Source organism: Hordeum vulgare, chromosome 1H, assembly GCF_904849725.1.
Source record: "Hordeum vulgare subsp. vulgare chromosome 1H, MorexV3_pseudomolecules_assembly, whole genome shotgun sequence".
NCBI lineage: Eukaryota > Viridiplantae > Streptophyta > Magnoliopsida > Poales > Poaceae > Hordeum > Hordeum vulgare.
In genome coordinates, this window is record NC_058518.1 from 482,043,296 (window position 1) to 482,065,861 (window position 22,566).

The 22,566-nt window shown below is 43.0% G+C and overlaps 3 protein-coding genes across 3 annotated transcripts; 1 reads left to right on the forward strand and 2 right to left on the reverse strand.

The window, feature by feature from the left end:
• The first annotated feature begins 5,437 nt into the window (after positions 1-5,437).
• On the forward strand, positions 5,438-8,362 carry LOC123447667 (protein tesmin/TSO1-like CXC 6). The gene is made up of 6 exons (XM_045124297.1): positions 5,438-5,732; positions 5,839-5,907; positions 6,950-7,127; positions 7,224-7,319; positions 7,394-7,457; positions 7,584-8,362. Exons 1-6 carry the CDS (start codon positions 5,527-5,529, stop codon positions 8,096-8,098), a joined length of 1,128 nt encoding a protein of 375 aa, XP_044980232.1. The 5' UTR covers positions 5,438-5,526; the 3' UTR covers positions 8,099-8,362.
• Positions 8,363-9,956: 1,594 nt separating this feature from the next.
• Positions 9,957-17,163, reverse strand: LOC123447678 (multisubstrate pseudouridine synthase 7). The gene is made up of 20 exons (XM_045124309.1): positions 16,941-17,163; positions 16,660-16,860; positions 16,313-16,572; positions 15,833-15,905; positions 15,685-15,741; positions 15,192-15,271; positions 15,046-15,108; positions 13,515-13,602; positions 13,322-13,424; positions 13,129-13,232; positions 12,918-12,991; positions 12,570-12,634; positions 12,251-12,411; positions 12,100-12,167; positions 11,941-12,001; positions 11,582-11,619; positions 11,294-11,362; positions 10,806-11,127; positions 10,312-10,430; positions 9,957-10,213 (listed from the first exon to the last, which is right to left on the reverse strand). The coding sequence occupies exons 1-19, from the start codon at positions 17,109-17,111 to the stop codon at positions 10,401-10,403; spliced, it is 2,088 nt and encodes a 695-aa protein (XP_044980244.1). The 5' UTR covers positions 17,112-17,163; the 3' UTR covers positions 9,957-10,213; positions 10,312-10,400.
• Positions 17,164-17,909: 746 nt separating this feature from the next.
• LOC123447687 (NADH dehydrogenase [ubiquinone] flavoprotein 2, mitochondrial) lies at positions 17,910-22,226 on the reverse strand. The gene is made up of 10 exons (XM_045124321.1): positions 22,015-22,226; positions 21,854-21,922; positions 21,695-21,760; positions 21,249-21,365; positions 19,778-19,855; positions 19,594-19,699; positions 19,434-19,480; positions 19,197-19,274; positions 18,507-18,572; positions 17,910-18,402 (listed from the first exon to the last, which is right to left on the reverse strand). The coding sequence occupies exons 1-10, from the start codon at positions 22,111-22,113 to the stop codon at positions 18,295-18,297; spliced, it is 834 nt and encodes a 277-aa protein (XP_044980256.1). The 5' UTR covers positions 22,114-22,226; the 3' UTR covers positions 17,910-18,294.
• Positions 22,227-22,566: the final 340 nt, after the last annotated feature.

Sequence of the window (22,566 nt, forward strand, 5' to 3'; positions counted from 1 at the left end):
CCTCAAGGTGTTAACCGAGAATGTCCCCCCTCCGGTGCAGGGGCAAGATTTGGAATTAGCAAAGAAGTGGGCGGCTGAATGGGGTATCTCGGTTGAAGACATTCTGGCTTCCCAAGACGACAGGTTACCCAAGGCTGTGGTAGCCCCTAAGCCACAGTTTGTCATGGGATCGCCTTTGGTCAGCAAAGATGATCTCCCAACAAATATGCGTTACTTGCATACATGGTACTTAAGTGAATCAAAGAATGGGAGAACGATGATCGTGGTGAGTGTCCCACGGGAGTACTACGGCCGCCCCGAAAAAATCCATATCGACTTTGATGAACTCTTCCAGATGTACAATGACGACGTCCTCGACAAATCGCTTATGAGTTGCTATTGTGTGTAAGTTTTTCAATTCGTTGTCTACATATACCTTGTTTAGTTATTTTAATTCATTGTCTATATATAACTTGTACTCTATTATGCAGAATGAAGATTCTGGATTGTAAAAGTAAGAACATCCTAAATATTGGGTTTATTGACCCAGATAAAATACATATAGCGACGCTAACTGATAAACCCAAGGAGACAGAGGAAAACCTTCTAAGGTTTCTAACAGATCAAAATTTCTGTGACCACATACTGTTTCCATACAACTTCAGGTGAGGGTCTTTACTCTGTTGTGTCCATTCATTTATAAGTGTAATTGATAAGTTACTGACACACACACACATATATATATACATGTGCAGCTTTCATTGGATTCTGTTGGACATTCAAATTGATAAGGGAAGAGTTGATGCCTTCGACCCATTATCGAGACCCTTGGAACAGTTCCAAAGCCTGCAGGACATGCTCCAAGGGTAATTTCAATCATTCTTGCGCTCTATCGGTCTCTTTCGATGATTTTCTGATATATCAATTAATGAAAAACTTAGCAAATCATTATCCTTGTCGGGCAGGGTTTGGAAGCGGTTCAAGTGCGTGACTCCCGGTAACTTTCCTGAGAAGCTGACCTTTAGAGCGGCTCAGGTAAGTAGTAGTATGATATACTTATATTTTTAATACATTTATGATGCTACATTATTATTTTGATTATATATATTCTATTCTCGTAAAGTGCAACCAGCAGCTACGGGGAACGCATCTATGCGGATACTATGTTTGCGAGACCATTCGCACGTTTACCTCTGAGCACAAGGATCACAGATTCGACGTAAGCAATGAACATTCACACCTCTATTTTTACCCGTCATTCTTTGTTATCATGATTGATATTCATATTCATCTCCTCTTCTTATATAGTACACGGCCATGAGGACGAAGGTCCTACCAGAGCAACGCGCGATTGCTGTTGCAGAGGAGCTTGTGACTTTTCTGAGGACGGAAGCTATAGATGACAAAGGACGATTTAGTGTAGCTAGGGGCCATTACTGATGTTCGTTCATGTAATCGAATAGACGGGCTCTAGTCCCGATAATTCAGATCTCCATATAATTGTATATATATACTCGCTTATAAGATAAGTTAATCTTATATATATATGCATAATTATTTCTATTTAAATTATATGAAAACTAATTCCCGAACACCAAACGAGGCATCACGTTAATCTCCCGAACACCTAAACCCTAAAACCCTAAAACCCAAAAATAATTTCATTCAAAAAAAAACCTAAAAAATAAGCAAAATCTGTAACTCTTTAGTCCCGGTCCGTGTAACGAACCGGGACTAAAGGGCCTGCCCCTGGGGCGCTACGAGGCGCCCACGTGGAGCACCTTTAGTCCCGGCTTATAACAGGGCTGAGACTAAAGGTTAGGCCTTTAGTCCCGCCCCTTTAGTCCCGGTTGGTGAATCGGGACTAAAGCCCTTTACGGGCCGGGGCTAAAGGCCCCGTCTCCACTAGTGTCTTCTCCATGTTGCCTGGATTTAGCTCAGAGTTGATGCCACAAGGACACGAGAAAAGAAGGCTAGTCGAATATGAAGCGGTATATGACAATTATGGACTCTATGACAGCTGCAAGTGAGCTAATTAAGCTAGATTAAGGCTTTCCTTTGTGCAAGACAAGAGCGACATTCTCAAGATTTTCCTCCTGACGAAGAAGTTCCAAACTCCCGACAAATTTATTTGAAATTTCTCTGGAACCAACATATACAAGGTCATCAAATCTAGAGGCATAACTTTCGTGAATTTGTCGAGTCATCGAGTTCCTCGCTAGGTATTCTTGTATATTCCGGGGGTAATTCTCTTCTGGATTACATTACAGGGGCTTCCGGAGAGTCGCACAAAATACTTTAGGCCGCGCTTGGAATAGATGTAAATAATTATTGATGTATTTTTCTTTCAGGTGTAAGTTACTGGCCGAGAGTGATTTGCAGGCGGAAACAAAAATGATGGCAGCTGATTTGTATTTTTTACAAGCGTATTTAAGGCTGAAACGACGTTCCAAACAGGGCCTTAGTAATGAAGTTTGCCGCACACTTGCACTGATATTTCAGTGCTATTAGGTCAAGATTTGACATGATTGCCTAATTAGTGATACCTTAATTTGAGACTGCCGTGCGTTGTAAGAAACGTTCAGAAACAGTACTACAGTAGTAAAGACAGCAGTAAGGCACCATGCTTTATCGTCTGCTGCAAATAAAGCACACGGCGTGACACTAACCGCGCTAAAGAAAAACGTAAAGCCACATACACGTACGGGACGATGCCTTTTAACTCCACCGAGGAGGCACTTGTCGGCTCTACACGAATTTCACAATAGGTTGCTCCTACTGCCAATTATCTATGTTTTCTTCCTTCTTTTTGTGAGATTTACCGACGACCTGTTTTAACTTGGAATGGAGGACTTGACGAAAGCTATGTCTTATGACGTTTAATCAAATCTCTATTTTGGCAAACATGTTTAATCAAATCGGAATATATGCTACTGAATGGGAATGCATTGGTTTATAAACAAAATCATGCCTTGATATGTCTTTGTTGAACCATCTTAGGAAGATATGACACAAGATCACGGTGTCATAGATTCTTTCTTATTTAACTTTTTTAACATATTACATACGCAAGCGCTCATATACATATGTACACATTCATTCCTATGAATACACACACGCACACCCTACCCCTATGAGCATCTTCGAGAGACTGAGTCGGCCTAGACGTCCTCATCGTCGACGGGAACGTCTCCTTCCACTGAAAGTGTATCACCGAAAATCCTAAAATAAATTCAGAAATAATGCAAGCGTCAGGATTTAAACCCTGATGGGTTGGGGATATCTCTGTCCCTCTAACCATCCAACCACAGGTTGGTTTGCAATTCAAACCAAATCAGTTCAACAGTAACATCATTTGTTCCTTCTTTCTTATTTAACTAGCAATCCCACATATGACTTGGGAATATCATATACTTGGACAAAAAATGTCATTTCTAGGCATTTTTGGGAAACAATAGTAATATATTGGTTTCGGTGGCTCTATCTAATTGTCCCGAAATATTATTTTGTGAATAATGGTATTATATTGGCTTAGTATGATCCAACTAATTGTATCTACAATCATAATGCCACGAGATAAATCGAAGTGTTTCAGAGGCAAATGTGAAAAATGAATGATGGGTACTTGGGAACTAGCAACATTTTCCCGAAATAGTAGTGTTATATTATCTCGTTGCGTTCCAGCTAATTGTATCCGCAACGACACAAAGTAAAGCAAAGGCAACACGTGTCAGCTAGTTGTATCCACCATCACAACGGCATTGAGTAAAGCGAAGCGTTTTAGAGTAAATAACGACGAGAGAAAAGCGTGTATCCAAGCAAATTTATGTATACTAGTGTTATACTGACTTCGGTGCATTCCAGCTAGTTGAAACCGCAATCATAATGGAACAACTAATTGTAGCATTTCATAGTAAATGAACACAAGAGAAGACATTCGAGCTAAATTTACTTTTAATTGACATACATGGAAAATGCTATTGTTATACATCCTTAGGTGCATTCCAGCTAATAGTATATATCCATATTCACAATGATATAAAGAAAAGCAAAGTTGGCATGTTCCGACTAATCATGTCTACAACCATCATATCACAGAGTAAATAACGACAAGAGAATATCAAGTACCCGAGTAAAATTTACATTTACTAAACATATATGCGATATAGTAGTGCTATATTGGATTTGATTGATTCTAGTTAATTGAATCTTCAATCATAATGTTGTAGAGTAAAGCAAAGCTGGCGTATTCCAGTTAATTGTATCTGCGAACATAATGGCATGGAGTAAAGCGAAGTGTTTGTGATTACATAATAACAAGAGAATAACATGTATCGGAGCAGAATTTACATTTAATACGCAATATCTAGGGTGTTGTAGTAGATTGGACTTGGTGCATTCCAGCTAAATGTGTATCGGCAAACATAGAAGTAAGTGTAAAGGCGAAACATTTCATAGTAAAATGGTATCTGGATCACAATTATTATACATAGTAAAGTGAAACGTGTGCCATGACAAGATGACAAAAACAACGTTTAGTAGCGATTTGACAAACTTCAAACACCTTCCATAATCCATATCGTACGCCGAACGAAAGTAAAGCAAGGTTGGCGTGTTCCATGTAATTGTATCTAGATACTTCCTTCATCTCAGTTTACAAGTCCAATATATGTATCTAGGTCGTCAATTCGATCAACTTAATGAAAGACATATATTATAATTAAATATATCGTTAGAAACTTTAGATGTTCTATTTTCTGATGATATAATTTTTATATTACACAACATATTTTATATAAGTTAAATTGACGATCTATATACACGTGCGTGTCTTTTAAACTGTAACGGGGAGAGTACATAACTGCATGGGGTAAATCAAAGAGTTTAAGAATAGATAGGAGCGAGAGAATAACACACATGATAGTAAAACTCACAATGTTAACTAGGAGAGAATAACACACATTGGAGCAAAACTCACAACTAACACGCGTTAACTAGGACGTGATAGGTCGTATTCAATGCATTCCATCGTACATGGTAAGGTGAAATGTTGCGTCAAAAAAGTACCTGCATCATATGATAATTCTATTACTGATATGGTAAATAAAGTAAAAGACGTGTGCCACAACAAATCGACAACAACAACGACGTTTAGAGTAGATATGTCAAACTTCAAACACCTTCCACATCCGACGACAACGACAAAACCAAAGCCCCTGATAAAACCCACGAGAAAAGACCACAGTGCACCAGATATAATTTTCATAAATTTCCCAAACCAAATCTCCTACTCCTACTCACCAACCCCCACCCATCCGATCCAAAACGGCGTCCAAAACGGCCCCGGATTTCGTTCAAAACCGAAAAAAACTTTTTCGCAAGCCACCAAAAACCAGGAAACAAAACCCCACCTGGCTCTTCAATAGGGGGGCCCCGCGCCACAGTCTCAAAAGAGGGCCAAGCCACCTCCTGCCCCCCAGCCGGACCCGCGTGTGCGTGCCCTCCCCCTCTCCTCCTCCTCCTCCTCCTCCTCCTCGTGCTCCTCCCATGGAGGCCACCCCGATCTCCGTCAAGCCTCCCTCGCCGGCGCCGCCCCCGCCCCCGCACCCGCACCTCACGGCGGCGGTGCCCCTGTCGGTCATGGAGCCGCCGCCCTCGCCGCCGCCGGCGGTGGCGGCGGCGGAGGGGCCCCCCGAGGCGCACGCGGATCCAGGCAGCATGAACCAGCTCGCGCTCGCCACCACGCCCAAGAGGTGAGGCCCCCCGCCCCGGTCCCGCGCGTCCCCGTTCCCCGATTCCCGCGCCTCGCCGGGGTTTCCGGCCGGCTGATCTGAGGCGGGCCTTTGTTTGTCTGCGCAGGCAGAAGGTGGAGGACGCCGCGGACGGGTGCAAGCATTGCGCCTGCAAAAAGTCCAGATGCTTGAAACTGTGAGTAGCCCCCCTGTTCCTCCCGATTACACCGCGATTTCGTCGCTCGCTGGGCCTCTAGGACGCGCCCCTGTTTCGCCTAGGATGATTCGAAATTTCCAGACAGGGGCAGCCGATTTTGAAATGTCGGCCGCTGTGCGGTTCTGCTGCTCAGATTCGCTTCCATTTAGGTGCTGGGGAGGAGGGGGTATCTGCGCGAGGGTGGGATGGTTTAATTTGGTCTGATTTGATATCCTGGTCAGATATTTGCTTCAGTTTCAAAAATCCCTTTGGTATGCAGGGTTCTCTAGCGACCTGGTAGCGGTTTGCTTCTCGTGGCATGCAATGCAAATTCCAGGAAATTATTTTCCAGATACAAAGTGCTTGCTGCAGATGTTCCAAAATTCAGAATCAAATTTTCATGCTGGAGAGCGCGTCTCTTGTTTTAGCACCCGTTTGCGTTACTTGATTAAATGAACGGGACCAACCAGGACTAGCCCTTGGTGGTGCATGTTTATAGAAGAAAACACCTGAGCACGCAATGTTGAGTCCAGAACTCGAACGCTGGTGGGCAGCAAGCGCACCCGCGCTGCTAGCCACCTGAGCGATGCTTGGTTCTCCACATGCTGCTGTTATTATTCGGTTATATTACGATTGCTCTTCATAAGTTACCTCTGGTACACTATTAGTACTTTGGTCCATATAGCTCATGGAGCAGCTTATATCTTTCTGACAAACCTAAGCAGCTACTCCATGGGCTCATGGAGTACTATGGAGATGTTTTAGAAGCCCAAGTCATCTGTTATCTACTGGAGCACATTATATGCATGAAAACTTTTATCTTGTTCAGTATATGATGATTAGGTTAAATCATTTAGTATCTATAAGAACTGACTGGTAAGGACACTGTCTTGTGTTCCAAGCCAGCCGGGTTCGATCCCCAACTGTGTTTCTTGGCTCCTTCTATAGAAATATGCGGAGGGGTCCCTTCCCCTTTGGTCTTTTTTTTCTTTATATGCCTGTGCTCTGATGAACCAATAACATAAATCCTGATTACCTGCAGATATTGCCCATGTTTTGCTGGTGGAGGTTATTGTTCTGAAAAATGTGGATGCGTGCCATGTTTCAACAAGGCTGATTTTGCAGAGACAGTTCAGACCACTCGCAAGGTGCTACTTTCACGTCAGAAACGGATGTCTCTGAAAATTAATAGAAGACTCGAGGCTAATGCTGAAACTATGGTTGTTTTTCTTGACTCATTTAGATGATGCCACTTCTTTTGAAATTACCTTTGGCTCGTAATAATAGTTTCCATACTTTGTCTTTGTCACCTACAGGAAGACGCACACAATTCATCTTCTTCAACTCCACCAAGGAGAGGTTGCAATTGCAAGAAATCAAGTTGCTTGAAGAAATACTGTGATTGCTACCAGGTTCCATCTTAACTCAAACACTTTGCTATCTCTTTGGGGGATGAATTCATTCTCAAATTGATTCCTGTTTACAGGATGGGACTGGATGCTCCTTATTTTGTCGATGTGAGGATTGCAAGAATCCTTTTGGGAAAAATGGTAAGTACGAAATGCTTAAATGATGCTTATAATTAATTCTTTTTTCAATGAAATATGGGCACCCGTGTAAACATCCCCTTGTGCAATATTCTTGCACGCTGGCTGACAACTGTCCTCCTACCTCAGAAGGTATAATGGCAGACGAAAGCAAGCGTTTTCTATACACCGGCGCAGATCTGGACCACAGCGAGGACGAACACGACTTCATCGTGGAGCGCTCGCCTCGCCTGCAATCGCCCATCTCAAAGGAGTCCTCTTTCCAGCACACCCCGCCCCGCAGCAAGGCTTCGAGCAGAGACACGCACCTGCTGCCACAGGTGCTGTCGCAGTGGCAGCCGCGCTCATGGCAGCAGCAGTCCTCGAAGCGGCAAGCCAACGACCATCATCGGGCGGTTGACGACTCGGGGGAGAACAGGGGCTCGAACCATGAGTGGCAGCTGGCCAAGCACCAGGCCCCGGAGGACGCCTACAGCATCTCTCGGTGCGTGCAGATCCTGAACGGCATGGTGGAGATGTCGCAGGTGGAGAAGTCGGTGGCCCCCGACGTGTTCCTGCAGCCGGGCAACCGGGAGATATTCGTGTCCCTGGGCGTCGACGTGCGCGCCCTGTGGCTCAAGCGCAAGATCCAGCACCTGACCTAGGGCAGTGTTCTTTTTTTTCCTCTGGTCTTGTTGGCCTGCGGGATGAGATTTGAGGGGAGCATTGGATGTTGCGTTTATAGAAGATGGTGATGATGGATGGATGTCCTGCTGGCCGGTTGAAATTGACAGGATGTTAGGTTTTTTTTTCCATGTATACTGAGATGTATCCCGGATCTGCACCGCCTGTCGTTGTAGAGAGCTTAGCGGCTGAGTACCTACCTGGTAACATGTTACAATAATTGATTGGTTATGCGCCTGCTGCTAGTAGTGTGATGTTTATCTCTGAAATGCGGTCTGCGGAGCTCGGAATTCCTGCCCTGGAACCCTGGAATGCAGGTGTTCCATAAGGAACAGGTTATCTCTGAGGATGGGAATGGGACCCGGCCCAAAAAATCAAGGCCAATGGGTTCGGTGGGTCGGCCTCAAACCGTAGTTGGGGTCAGTGGAGCCGACACCGACTGATCCAATGGGTCAGCAGGGTCAACCCACCTCCGCGGCTGGTTCTACCCTTATCGTCACCCCTTTCATCCTTGCTGCCGGCGGCGTGCCTCCCGCTTGGTCCCGTTCCTGGCGCACCTGCCGCTTGTCGTCCAGCTCGTCGCCCGGCCGCAGTTGACATATCTATACTTCTTTTGCTATTGGCGTGTGATAGTCTAGTTGTTTTGTTACTGTTGACGTAACTAAACTTCGTATGATAACGGTTTTTCATGGTAACAAATTCATGCCATGACAACAATGTTTTGAATATTTTAAAAACATAATTTTCAACTCGCAGTGCTGGATAAATATAAATGATGATTTTATAGTTCATCCAGCTTGTTGCTAGCATGAAGGAATTTTCTACTAGTGATCTCGTGCAGATATTTTTTTTTCTTATTCAACTTGTTAATTTTATAGTTCTTCGTTCAGATACACAGCTTAAAAGACTTCTTTCCCGTAGCTGTAACATATCTGATTACCCGTAATACTAAATAACAACTAGAGTTTAGACCGACCTGAGATACCCTCCGGGCCAGCAAGGCCCTGAGCATTTAAGAAATGGGTCGTCCTGCGGCCTCATAAATTGACCTTGAGGCCGTGAGGGCCAGGTCCAAGGCCAGGGCCAGGTCGGTCCGTTTCCATCCTAAGTTATCTCCAGCCAAAACAAGGGATCAGAATTCAGAATTGGAGTATGGTAGTGGTAAAAATCTGACATCAGATTAACCATGGCGAATCGAACATTTTTCATGATAAATTGTGTTGTCATGAGGATGACAAAGTCCTTTAGCAAGTACAGTATGACAATTCTTGGCAAAATACTGAGGATGACGTGCTTCCCAAAGGAAATTGTTATCCGCGCAACAACATACTTCCTCCGTTCCTAAATACAAGTCTTTTTAGATGTATATAGACATATTTTAGATTATAGATTCATTTATTTTACTCCGTATGTAGTCCTCTAGTGTAATCTCTAAAAAGATCTAACACTAAAACGTGACTAGATACATCCATATTTAGAAAAAATCATATTTAAAAAAACCCAAGACAAGAATTTTAGGACGAAGAGCATACTAAGCTTGAGACATTTATTTTGGAACGAAGGGAGTATTATTCTCGTGGTCCAGCAGGGTCCATTGGTCCACTAGGAATGTTCTTTTCAACTTGTGCCAAACAGGGCCTGGACCCTGGAGTTGCCGTGGATCACCTGTCAACGGCAAAGTGATGCGAACCTCTCAGATGGTATCACCAAACCTGTGGCGTTTCAGAGGGTCCAGCCATCCGTCCCCACATTCAGTCCAGCAAATCGAAACAAAACGATGAAAAACACAACCAAAATAAGCAGGAAACTTCAAATGCAAAGCAAAATCATGGGTAATCATTCAGCAAAACCTTGGCCTTCGTTGAGTTGACCAGCGCAGCACGATTCTATATCTCAATCTTGTTACAGAAGTCATAGGTCATACAAGCTTTATTACGGCACGACACGGCACGACCCGTTCTAGTACAGAATATGGACCATAAGTGTTGCGCTCGGCACATGGTTTTTTAACAATCATATTGCTTGCTTGCATGCGCCAGACGGGAGCATCACCACATGGTTCATTTGCTGGTTCATGGATCCAACTGAAGCTCGAGCTAGAATAAAAACACAGGCAGGAATCAGGAGCCCATAATAACCAGTGCCTTTAACTCATCATAACATGGAAAAGAAACATCTTTGAAGCACCATATACCTACTCATGTCATGTAGCTTAGCCATGTCACATCCTCAATAATGCCATCACAGACCAGTTTCCATTGAGAACTGATGTCGGCGAGAAACTTAGCAATCAAGCGTTTTCTGGTAGGCAACCTGCAGGTCGCCCAAAGGAGTTATGCAACAAATTACAAATGCAACAAGTCATGCAACAAATAACAGATAAATGAAAATATTTCATACGACTGTCATGTTTAAATGCCCTGTGTATAACTCCATTGATGAATATCTCAGTTGTGTAAACTCTTTTTTTATTAGTCAAACACTATAATGACATGGCATTAAAAAAACACCAAAGATTCTATCAGCAATTATTTAGCAGGCCTCGTGGAATATATGTCTGCCTAAAGCCCTACAAATTTAATTGAAGAACTCAAAAATTGCTGTATAAAGTACAGAAATCAGTAGATTTACTAGTCCTTGGAATCAAACAGTATACAAGCATAAGATATCGATAGAGGATAAACATACCGAGGTCGAATCCTTCAGCAACTCCCTGATTGCCATTGTAGCATAGGACGATGCAGGTAAAGTAAATGCTAATTTTACAGCCAGTTTGCTTGGCAATGTATCTGAGCTGCCAATAGACTTGTTTTCTACTAAGCTAGTTTCACTGGTTGGCATGGAGGTCTCCAATGGCTCTTCCAACTTGCAATCAGGTGGATTGGAGGCAGAATTTCCACTAGGTGCAGGCTCATTAGCTACCTTTGCTTCAGTAAGCTTGCCTTTGGAGAGAATATCCAAATCGGTTTCTGCTAAAGATGCACTGTCATCCGTGTATGTCATGAGTTCCCTGCAGTCAACGAAGCATTTTATCAAAACGATGCAGTCATATTAGACTCGACAAAAAGGAATAAGAATTAATACATGGCAGTGTTACCCTAAAATAAACCATGCGGTCAGATTAACACTTCAAGCAAGCCCAATGGGATTAACACATTTGATGGAAATACACATACCACTCAAAATCAATAGGCTTCTGGAACACCCGACGGTAACCTCCTTTCATGCTTGTAATTGAGAACTCCCTAACAAATGGTGTTTGCATCATACATTGCAAAAATTAGGATATGATGTAGCAGCAAACGAAGCATGTGTAGATGTAACGTATATGAAATGATTAATACATCGCAGAAGAAAAAGAAAATTGCCATTGCAGATTGCAGATTGCACCATGCTGCACTACCCTTGATTCAAGGATTATGCATAGCTAAAAAGGTATTATGGGAGCTGTATGAAAAACTTACTTCACACCATGAGCATTCTCTGTCAAGCTAATGCCATCCTGAGACATGAAATCGAAAGTAACATTATGAATCTCGTCATGACAGAAGCCACTAAGAAATTGTGTGATTCATAACACATTTGCTAATAAAACCAGTGATATTGCAGTATGACAGCTAATATCCACAAAAGGAAAAAGGGTAAATCAAACACATTTAATCAGCATAGTCCAAAGGCCACAGCATTGCAATATCTGATTAAATGAAATAGGAACTGGGAATGCTTGTAAAAGAAATTCAACAATGCACAAGTTTTGATCATACCAAACAAGAATCTCTAAATAAACATGAAATAGAAATACACACTGCAATATAGTATTTACCTTTTTAGCCATTTCATGGTAAATCTGAGCAACTTCATTCCCAGGGAACAATGCTTGTGAACTGTGTAATAGCAATAACAAGCTGAATCTTTTTGTTTTCTTGCCAAGTAGAATCATGACAGAAAAAATGAATATATGAACATGGGAATTGCTCATTACCCAGGCAAAGGAAGGACGACATCTTCAAACGAGTAGATGCCCTTCGTTAAATCTTCAGAATCAACGAGCTACAGGAGAAAAAGAAAGGTGCAGGAATAGGCATATGAGGTGGAACATTTTCTGTGTATGAGCATGTAGGTTTGCAGCAAACCTTCACAGACTGGATATTTTCTTCTGGAAGTGCTTCAAGGCAAATATCAATTTCAGACGCATTTGTAAGGCTATCAACTTCTGAAGTACCCACTGAAGTTGCTTCTCCAGGATGGCTTTCCTTGGTATAAACTAGATCACCCTCTATAACCTGTGAAATGCCTGTCAAATCACCAGTTACAAGGGGAGCACGTGAAGTCCTCCATAAAAACCTCACAAGATAACCCACCTCAGAAAATAGTAACGGTTAGCCCAAAACATCGAACTGTACAATGATTCAATTGAAACTAAGCAACTGTACAAGGATGAAGTAGACTGACCATACTTTTCAACTCTCATGCTGGCAGCATGATTCCAAAGGTAACTTTGGTAAGCATGGACATACCTACAGAAAGCAATCGATAATAAGTAAAAGGACAGAAACAAAACATGAGAATTATTCAACAAAACATAGAAAAGTGAACAGCAGAAATATTTCGACTTAGCAAGTGATATGTAACTGGAGTAGCAAAAGCTGCCAAGCAAATGCACAATACTGTTGACTAACACGTAAAGATATGTGCCATATATCATATTCTTTGAGATGAAAACCACCAATGTCGTTTAATTTGCAGGTATAAGCCATATCAAGAAAAACAATCAGTATAAGATAAAGATATATGGCATACATCATTCTTAACGGTCTTGGTATACCCTTCAATGCTTGTAGATAGTTCCCAGGGCATTTCCTCAAACATTGAAGCTGGAAATAGCGCATGGATGGATATATTAGTTTAACTTCCACAAAAAGATGTGTGTTTACAGCATACATCACAAGAGGCACACTTATTCATCTAATACAAGGATATCACGATGTAAGTGATAAAGGACTACACTTACAATAGCCTTCTCAGCCACAAGATGGCGAGGGAAGTTCCTCAGAGCCATATCAATATCACCATGTTGCTTGTAATGTTCACGCACCTCCTTTATGTCATCACGCTGTTCGGAGTATCGAGTTATGTTGAACAAAAGTTGGCACAGCACAACATGCAAAACCTAATTAGATACAAACAACATAATTTAAGGATATCTCCTTCCCTTGGATCAAGAACCAAGTGTACAGCACTTTTCCATTCTCCTCTAAGCAAAGCAGCTCCAATAAGGTGGGTTGGTACTGAACCACTTCCAAAGCGCTAACCAGACAAAATAGATAAACTCAATAAGTTTCAGAAATAACATCAAAGTAAATTCTGGAGCACAAGCAGAAGTTCCCAGGTTTGTACCTGCAAACCATAGTAGTTGATAAAACCGTTCTTTCCTAAACCATCCACAGCAGCCTTTATCATGTCTTCCGATTCTGCAACAACACCTCTAAAGAAATGCAGGTAAACATGAGTTATCCAATTTTCTCAGTTTTGTTAAAGCAAAATATACAAGGTTCCATGCATGTGGGCTGAAGTAATATACTACTCCCTCCATTCCATAATGTAGTGCTTATAGATTTTTCCTAAAAGTCAAACATTACAAACTTTGACCATATTAATAGAGAAAAATAGGTACATTTGGAATACCAAATGCACATCACTGGATACATCATGAGCTGTATTTTCATAATGTACATGTTTGGTATTGTAAATGTAGACAGTTTTCTTCACAAAGTTGGTAAAGTTTGACTTCCAGAAAAATCTATATGCACTACATTGTGGAATGGAGGGACTACACCACAAAGGGCGGAACTATAAAATAACTGATAGTGGTGCGGTAGTGTGTACTGTCTATGCAAATCAAATCAGGCCTACAATAGCTTTACACCTTGTTTGGATGTAGGAAAAACTGCTTGGAATTGTCAGGCCAGATTCTGTTGTTTGGGGTGGTATAGAATTTGGGCTAGGAAAAGTTGGCCCAATTCCGGGCGAGCCAGCCGCGCATTTACCCCGCTCGCGAAACTTTCCAAGCGCAGGAGCCTGGAAAGGCTCGGAAACCTGTTCGCTCCCCCTTCCCCCTCACGCAAGTGGTACCTGTTCGCTCGCTCAAAGCAGGGGATCGAGATCCCTCTGCCTTGCGAGCTCGTAACCGGGGGCGGCGGCGGCACTGGTAAGATCTCAGGCCGTCCTCTCCCTCCCATCCGTCCCCTCTCCCTCTCCCACCCGTCCCCACCCCTCCTCTCGAGCCCATCAAACCCTAGATTGGGTAGGGGAATGGCACAGGGGAACAGCAGCGGTACTGGAATGCCGGCGGGAGGGGAAGGACGGTGGTAGGAGAATGAGGGTGGTATGGGAACCACGGTGCTAGGGTATTTTTGTGGTGTCCGTGCAGGAATTCATGTGCAACTCGGTTTTTAGCTCAAATTTGTGTGTTCCTAAAGTATGATTTGTTTGAACTATGCAGGTTTCTAGGCGAATTTAGGAGCTCGAATTTCCGTCGGAACATTTTAATGTTACCATGTGTGCAAAGTAATATATAAATATTCAAGTATACACATAATACTATTTTTCATACATGTATAGAAGTTTATATTGTGCAAACTCAAAAAAAAAAATCAATTCCATGGTTTGTACATCCAAACAACAATTGGAATTGGGTTCTACCCTGTCATTCCAACAGTAAATTCCACGCACAACCAAACAGTAGAATCCGAATTAGAGTCCATTTCCTTTCCATCTTGGATTTGGAATTATCAGTCCAATTCAATTCCAAGCAGTTTTTCCAACATCCAAACACCGCGTTAAATTTCGTGCTACACTTCCGGAAGAGCATTGAAGCAGGAGCGCTTCTATATACTAAATTACAAGGTAAAAAGACAAGATATGATACCTCAGGGTAATTGTAAACCGATTTCCCATGAGTTGACCAAGACCAAGTCCCTCCTTTACATAACTAGAGAGGATAAGTTAGTTGCTAAAGTATCACTTAGGACAGCTATAATCCAGTGATCCTCAAAAGATTAATTGACCACCTACCAGAAGTTTCCAACTTTGATGCCATATAGTCGCTTATTAAGTGCAGCTATTTTATTTGCTGGCACCTTGAAAACGGTAACCTGGTAGGAAAAGAATTAGATTAGTAGCCAAGGCAATTACATGCAAAGGGTCATAACCATGAAACAGGAATTATAACCAAATCTATCAAATAGCCAGAAAATCATGAAACAGACTACATAACCTAGTTGATCAATGATACTAATAATATTATCTAGAACGAGTACATATTAAATTTTACACACAATATTCTAGAACAGAGCACCTATCCTTTACTTAACTGGTTGTAACGCCATAATAGCATACTGCATACATAACTACACATACAGTTTGCTTATAGCTATAGATAAAATCACCTAAAGAATTTTTCTTCCACACCCATGTATGAAATTTTAGCCATTTTTATCCCAAAACGCAAATCCATGATTGCATGAATTAAATTTGGAGAGATGGTTTACATAGGTGTAATAAACACCTGTTGCGTCGTAACAGCACGTTTATCCTTTGTTCCAGAAAACCCAAACGAGCGTGACTGCAAAAAGCATAACCAAGCCATTACTCGGTTGGCAAAGAACGGTTAATGAATGATGCCATCAATGAGAGAAATAGCAGCCAAGATGTACCTGGAGTCCTAACATTTTTCCTATCACTCCCAATGCATCTTGGGTGTCCTTGTTTTCTTTGCAAAGGTGAAACCTGATCAGTGTCACAGAATGGTAGCTCCAGTTACAGAACTAGTTAGCAGCAAAGCTAGACACACGCAAACATTATATTTATATTTTTTTTGGACGAAAGGGGTTTCCCCCCTGCCCCATTTTATTCAAAATGAAGCAAACAGAGTCTTATAACATCAAACCAGCTAGGACGAAATCAACCAAAAGACTACCTCAAACATACTTAGGCAAACCCAGGGAGTGCAGCTTAGCAAACAGCGCATCATTATATTTATATTCCTTATTACTACACAAATATAGAGGAGTTGTTATAGCTAAATTACTCGTGTTACCAAATTTAAACAAGTAAGCCTGTCAACTATGTCAAACATGTGGAATGAATGTGTTATAGAGGACAACAGATGATCAATTCAAACAGGATTTCATCACCTCAGGAACTTGCCAGCATGAGCTGGCCAACTAGACGACCCTCTACTGTCAAATGGCCTGTCGTCTCCCCAGTCAGAGCCATTCATGTTCTTCCTCTTCCTTCCTCTGTCACCACCACCCCTCCCACCACCGCCACGGCCCCGCCCTCCTCCAGCTTCAGATCCAACGCGCACCCTGATGTATTTCTGAACCCCATCGCTGTGTTCAACTGTGTCTGTGACCAAGAACTTGAAGTTCTTCTTGAAAAAATTGTGCACCTCCTACAAGCAAATAAACGCTCCAAATCAGACAGTTTCCCCCAATTAAGCCAACCCACAAAACATTCAGCGCCTGGGAACCAAACCCACCGATCGATGAGCCTTGTCGGCATCAGGCGAGAGCATAACCGGCGAGAATTCACCCTCGCCGCCGGCCGCGACCTTCTCCAGAAGCCCCCTAAGCGCGCGGCAGTCCGCCTCGCCGCAGAGCCCGCTGAACGACTCGAGGGCCTTGGAGTGGTCGGCGTCGGCCGCCGGCGCCGCCTTCTCCTCCTCCTTGGCATCCACGCACTGCAATGCACGGGCCGTACGTGAAACCGGGGCCGGGCGCGCGGAATCGCTGAGCAGACGTCGCGGGGGGGCGCAAATACCTGGTCGGGGAGATCGAGGGAGGTGAGGCGGACGACGGAGCCGTCGCGGGCGACCTCGTGGACGATGAAGTCGGAGTAGCGGTGCTTGAGGACGCCGCGGAAGCCCGGGAGGGAGGAGGTGAAGCAGGCGATGCCGACCTCGGCCTCGGTGACGGAGCTCGAGCGCGCCATGGGAGCGGGTGGCCTGATTTGGGGGCTAGGGTTTTGGGAGGGAAATGGACGAGAGGGTTTAGCCGCTGTATCTGTATCTCTGCTAGGTGGGGCCGCGTCAGCTACTGGAGAGTGGCGACCTTCTCTGCCGTTGGATCATTGTGGATGGTCTAGATCAATTGAACGACAGCCAAGCAAAGCTACCCTCCGTGTCTTCCCCCCTCTCGTCTATCCTCTCTCCCCCCCCCCCTCCCCCCAACTCCCCGTCGATGCCGATATTACCATTGCAGAAGATGCAAAGTAATGTGGCCCATTTTGCAATATTTTGGGAGGCCGCAAATGCCGATTTAATATCGCTCAAGAGACTACAATGTGATCAACATTAGATGTGACTATTTGTCCATTAATCAATATTACCATGAAAACCCAATTGGAGGTCCGACATGTACTTTTAATAGAAGAAGGCTCAAGGGATCACTAGGGCGAAGTGTTACCACGGATCATAACTTGTTGTGAGTGCACATGGATCCGATCATGCGGTAGAGGGGGAAGCGGTGCGAAATGTTAGGTCAGAACGATCAAACAATGTCCACCAGCTATGAGTGCACTGAGGTGTGTATGGGCACTGGGTAGGTTGGGAAGATGTGAGAAAGAGCAGGGACCCTGCGACACGGACCGCATTGAACAGTACACACCACACAAATCGATGTTCACACTCGTATAGAAGAGAAAACATAATACCTATGATCAAATAGAAATAGAAAAATTAGTAGTATATCAAAATGTACCAGGTCCATAAGGAGTTAACGACACCATTAATGCATGAACGACAGGAATATAACACTGCAGGAGTAGCATAACAGCAATCAATTCTCCCAGGGTGTGTCCAGGGCCCCAGATTCTTATGCCGGATACAAAGCTTTCTTTCGCGACTGCAGCTCCAGAATATATAGCACTATCTTTATCAGTGGGCAGTCTAGCTGATGATGGAGCAAACCAAGGGGAAAAAAGAGATGGTGACAGGTAGATGTGTCCAATTGTCAGACAAAAGAAAGCTTCGACAACAACAGAGATCAAATCGCCTGTCCATTGTTGGACACAAGAAAGCTTTGAGAATAACAGAGATCAAATCGCCTATCGGTTGTTCGCGACATACAATGCGAGCCAACTTATTTGTGTGCTTGCTTGCAACTCAAAAGCAAACCTAGCAGGCATCCAGATCCCTGCATGGGGGAGGTTTTGGCTCTCCTAGCAAGGTGGTCATCCCTCCAGCAGGGCCGCAGTTTTTCCGCTCTGGGTTCTGGGTGCCACGCTGCAAATGTTTATCGGATCATCAGTGCAGGCATTACAACTGGACCAAGTAAAATCTGATGCCAGACATGGTAAGAGAATCCTATTAAGTTGGCTGAAGCTTACAGGGGGTGTTTCTCCTCTTCTCAGCATTTCAACGAGTTCAACAACTCGCTTTGGAGTGAGGTCTTCCTGTGAAGGGTAAGTAGAAGAAAAAAAAACTCAGGTTACATAAGATGGAAAAGTTTGCTTCAAGGCCTGTTGTATTAGCAAAAGGCATGCAAGTTTTAACAAGCCATCCTGGTAGGCTAGCAACTTTGCGTCTCTAGTGATGCAGTAGTTCTATCGAATGAAAATTCAGTTTAAAAGATAACCATGACAAGATTTAACCTCTCTAATGCCCCCAAAGAAGACGGTACAATATTAGAGCCAACAAGCACAAGTTTAGTCTCTTGAGTAGACAACTATTAATCTATACATATGCATGAACGTGAAAGTTAAAACGAAACAATTGTTTGAACATGCAAGCACACGTCATCACATCACCCTTTCCTAACAATATACTAACACCTGTACAATCTACACCGTGATATTATGTTCTTCCATCACCCATTTTTTTGTTTTAAATCAGGTTGGACCAATTGTCCTACAAGATGTGTCATGGTGTTTCTGGTACAATTCCACCACATTATGCCAAGCATGAAGTCATTGATATACTGTCTAATACCAGAAAGTACAGAACACAAAGGGATAACAGAATAGTGCAAATGTTAAACTGTATATGTACTAGTGCTACCAAGAGCAAAATAAACTTACGTAATAATTGTATGTGTAACCATCTGAACCCTTGGAATAGTCAGCCACAGCAATCATGGGAGCGTTCACACAGCAACCCTATGAACACATGACTAGAATGTGAATAAAAGTGGCTTTAAGGAAAGATATATCATAACCAAGCATTTCAAATCATTCATCACAGACATACTGACCTACAGTTAAACATTGAAAGTGTAAAACTCAACTAAAACAAATATTTTAAGATCACGGTGTTACCATGCATTCCATTTCACCGACAGAAAATAAACCATCGCTTGTCACCTCTGAAAATGAAAAAAAAATGTGAGTTACATCACAGAAACAACGAAAGGACCTCTTGCTCAGAGGACAAAGTAACAAATTTAAGATATCAGAATAATTACAGTGATATACAAACCATTCCGTTTAACTCCAAGGTGTTCTAACAGGGCATCTTCGATATCACGTGAACCACGAATCATACAAGGTGTAGTTCCACACACCAAAAGGTGATATTTTCCCACCTACATAACATGAAATGACTTCATTGTAAAAGAGGTGGTAGTAATGAGTACAGTATAGGCAGTCATGCATCAAGGTACCTTGGTCCGATTGAACATTGAGTAGAATGTTGCAACTTCATAGACCCTGATCGGCGCAACTCCGACTATTTTAGCAATCTGAAAAAAAGACAAATTATTGTCAGGAACACTGAAAATGTGAAGAGTTTACTGTGTAGCAAAGATTATGGTACTTCCAGCAAAATTGTGAACCTGATAGTATGCTAAGAAAGGATATGCTCCAGTTTGGAATGCATTATATGTTAATATGCTCTATGAGTAATACGGCTGCCACATGAATATATTAGATTCCCATCAAGTCAACTTCAGAAACGAAAAAAAAAAAACATGGTTATAAGAGATTTAAACTACTATGTTGACTTATATTAGACTCCCATGTCTCCTAATAAGGCTATTTTTCTTGATTCTCAAAACCAGATAAAATTGTAGTTATCCAATGGTGGCAACTGGCACCTCCAAATGTTTAGTTCCTACAAGATGTAACTTGATTCAAACGTGTCAAGATTATAATTTCCCGGAGTAAGCACTATAACTATTTCCAATACCCAGCAGCTTGATCAAACCAAGCTTCAGCAATTTCCGAATCACCCTGTAGAATGGCTTGTTCTCCTCGGTCGGAATAGGCAGTTCCTTCCCTTAGAACCGTACTTGAGAGTTTCCTACCTCATACGGCTCAGAAATTACTATTTAAATTTCCCCTATCTTACCAACGAACCTGTGCAAGTCATAAGTTAAACCAACTACTCAATGTGCACATGATATCTTTCTGTGCACCTATAACAAATTTATTTAAGTGTTCTTGCAGATTTTTCTTGGTTCTCAAATCCAGATTTTTTTAGTTATCCAACAGTGGTAACTGGCAAAGATTATGGTACTTGCAGCAAAATTGTGAACCTAATATTCGTGCTGAGAAAGGATATGCTCCAGCTTGGAATGCATTATATGTTAATATGCTCTATGAGTAATATGGCTGCCACATGAATATATTAGATACCATGAAGTCAGCTTCAGAAACAGAAAAAACATAGTTATAAGAGTTTTGAACTACTATGTCAACAAACAAACATGTTACTTGGTTCTCAAATCCAGATTTTTTTTAGTTATCCAACAGTAGTAACTGGCACTTCTAAATGTTTTGTTCCTACAAGATGTAACTTGATTCGAAAGTGTCAAAATTAAAGACCGACGAATCTGTGCAAGTCATAAGCTAAACCAACTACTCAATGTGCACATGATATCTTTCTGTGCACCTATATGAACTTTAATTAAGTGTTCCAGACATAGTGAATAGACAGAAGAGTATGCAGAAAAAAACAGCATATACAACAATAAACAAGGGGCAATAAGGTTTTTGCATAGTTTCTACAAGTACAAGAGACAAGTTTTTACTAAAGAAGGTACATGAGCTCATAACAATTTATATGAAAATGGAATACACCATAACATGCTGACGTTCGAAGGTCACAGTTTTGCACACACAAAAAAGACTTACAGCGTCCATTGCTGCAACTGGGACCCATCCACCATGCTGCTGCTGTGCAAGATCAAGCATTGGAATAATACCAGATTGCTTGTAGTTGCTTGGGTAATGAGATAGTATTTCGTTGACCTGCAACATTACAACATAAAATTTAATTCAGATAATAACTAAGTTGAAACGTGTCGGTAGTCCACATGCACATGAGCCATATTAACTGCATTCACTAAGCCCACTTCAAATGGAACATTATGGCCCATAGTGCTGTTACAATTTTCCATGCTAAACTGAATAATATCATTCAAGAGTGCAAATGCTACCCTAAGAAACCATATCTGAACATCTGAGCACACAATTTAACAAGTACTGTCACGGTTATGCCAAATCTAAGCCAACTGACCCAACAGTCCGGCCGCTACACATGCATCGGCATGGCAGACCGGGGGGAAGAACGCCATTACCTTCTCCATATTCGCCTTGGTGAACTCCCACGGCATGTTGGGGTTGTTGTCCGGCGAATCGATGTGCTGCAGGACAAAGGCAACGAATAAATCTAGCGCAATCGCCCTCGGCGGCAAAACAGATCAGACGAGCACGGAGGCGGATCCGAGGGTGCTCACGTAGTTAAGCGCCGAAGAGAAGGTCCGGGAGAAGTACCCCGTGGCGGCCGCGGCGGCGGAGGAGGAGATCTGCAAGGAAATTCCGGCGAACGGGGTCAGGGGATCGGTTTGGGGCGGAAATGGAGGGGAATGGATTCGGGAGGGGGAGGAGACGCGCGAACCGGAGACGGGGAGAGGCGCCGGGCGGCTGGCTGTGAGGCGGACGCGGAGGCGAGGCCGAGGAGGCGGCGGGCCGCGAGGCGGGCGGCCGGCGGCAGCATGGCGGCCGGAGAGGGGGCGGTGGTGGTATCGGCGGGTGTCCGGTCGCTTGTGTTTGTGTGTGAGCCTGCGACTGCCAGAGAGGCCTCCTGTTCCTCTCTCTTCTTCTTACCGGGCAACAATAGGGCCGGGGCACGTCCACCTGAAGTTGCTGTAGTGGGCTGGGCTTCCATTGGACAGGAAAAATATTAAGTGGGCTAGCCCATTTCCCCGTGGTCACACACACGCAAAAAAAAAAACAGCCTCCTCTCTCGATGTCCAAAACTTCAACATTTTGTGACTGACAGTTGTTTTGAAGATAATTTCGATGTCCAAAACTTCAGCATTTTTGTGACTGAAGGTAGTTTATTAATTTATATGGCATTTTCCCCCTTACAAAATGATGCTAATTATAACACACGCGATTGTATGAGGTGCGCAATTAAGGACAGTAAAACCGAACCTATTCCGAGCTC

Excerpts from the sequence above, each read along its gene's own strand:
- LOC123447667 (XM_045124297.1), top strand. The coding sequence starts at position 5,527 with ATGGAGGCCACCCCGATCTCCGTCAAGCCTCCCTCGCCGGCGCCGCCC. Across the intron at positions 5,908-6,949 it reads AAGTCCAGATGCTTGAAACT|ATATTGCCCATGTTTTGCTG; the intron begins GTGAGTAGCCCC and ends GATTACCTGCAG. Across the intron at positions 7,458-7,583 it reads GAATCCTTTTGGGAAAAATG|AAGGTATAATGGCAGACGAA; the intron begins GTAAGTACGAAA and ends CTCCTACCTCAG.
- LOC123447678 (XM_045124309.1), bottom strand. The coding sequence starts at position 17,111 with ATGGCGCGCTCGAGCTCCGTCACCGAGGCCGAGGTCGGCATCGCCTGC. Across the intron at positions 13,603-15,045 it reads CGGTTTACAATTACCCTGAG|AGGTGTTGTTGCAGAATCGG; the intron begins GTATCATATCTT and ends GCATTTCTTTAG. Across the intron at positions 13,233-13,321 it reads TCTTGATCCAAGGGAAGGAG|AGCGTGATGACATAAAGGAG; the intron begins ATATCCTTAAAT and ends GATACTCCGAAC.
- LOC123447687 (XM_045124321.1), bottom strand. The coding sequence starts at position 22,113 with ATGCTGCCGCCGGCCGCCCGCCTCGCGGCCCGCCGCCTCCTCGGCCTC. Across the intron at positions 19,700-19,777 it reads CAATGTTCAATCGGACCAAG|GTGGGAAAATATCACCTTTT; the intron begins GTACCTTGATGC and ends CATGTTATGTAG. Across the intron at positions 18,573-19,196 it reads GTTACACATACAATTATTAC|GAAGACCTCACTCCAAAGCG; the intron begins GTAAGTTTATTT and ends TACCCTTCACAG.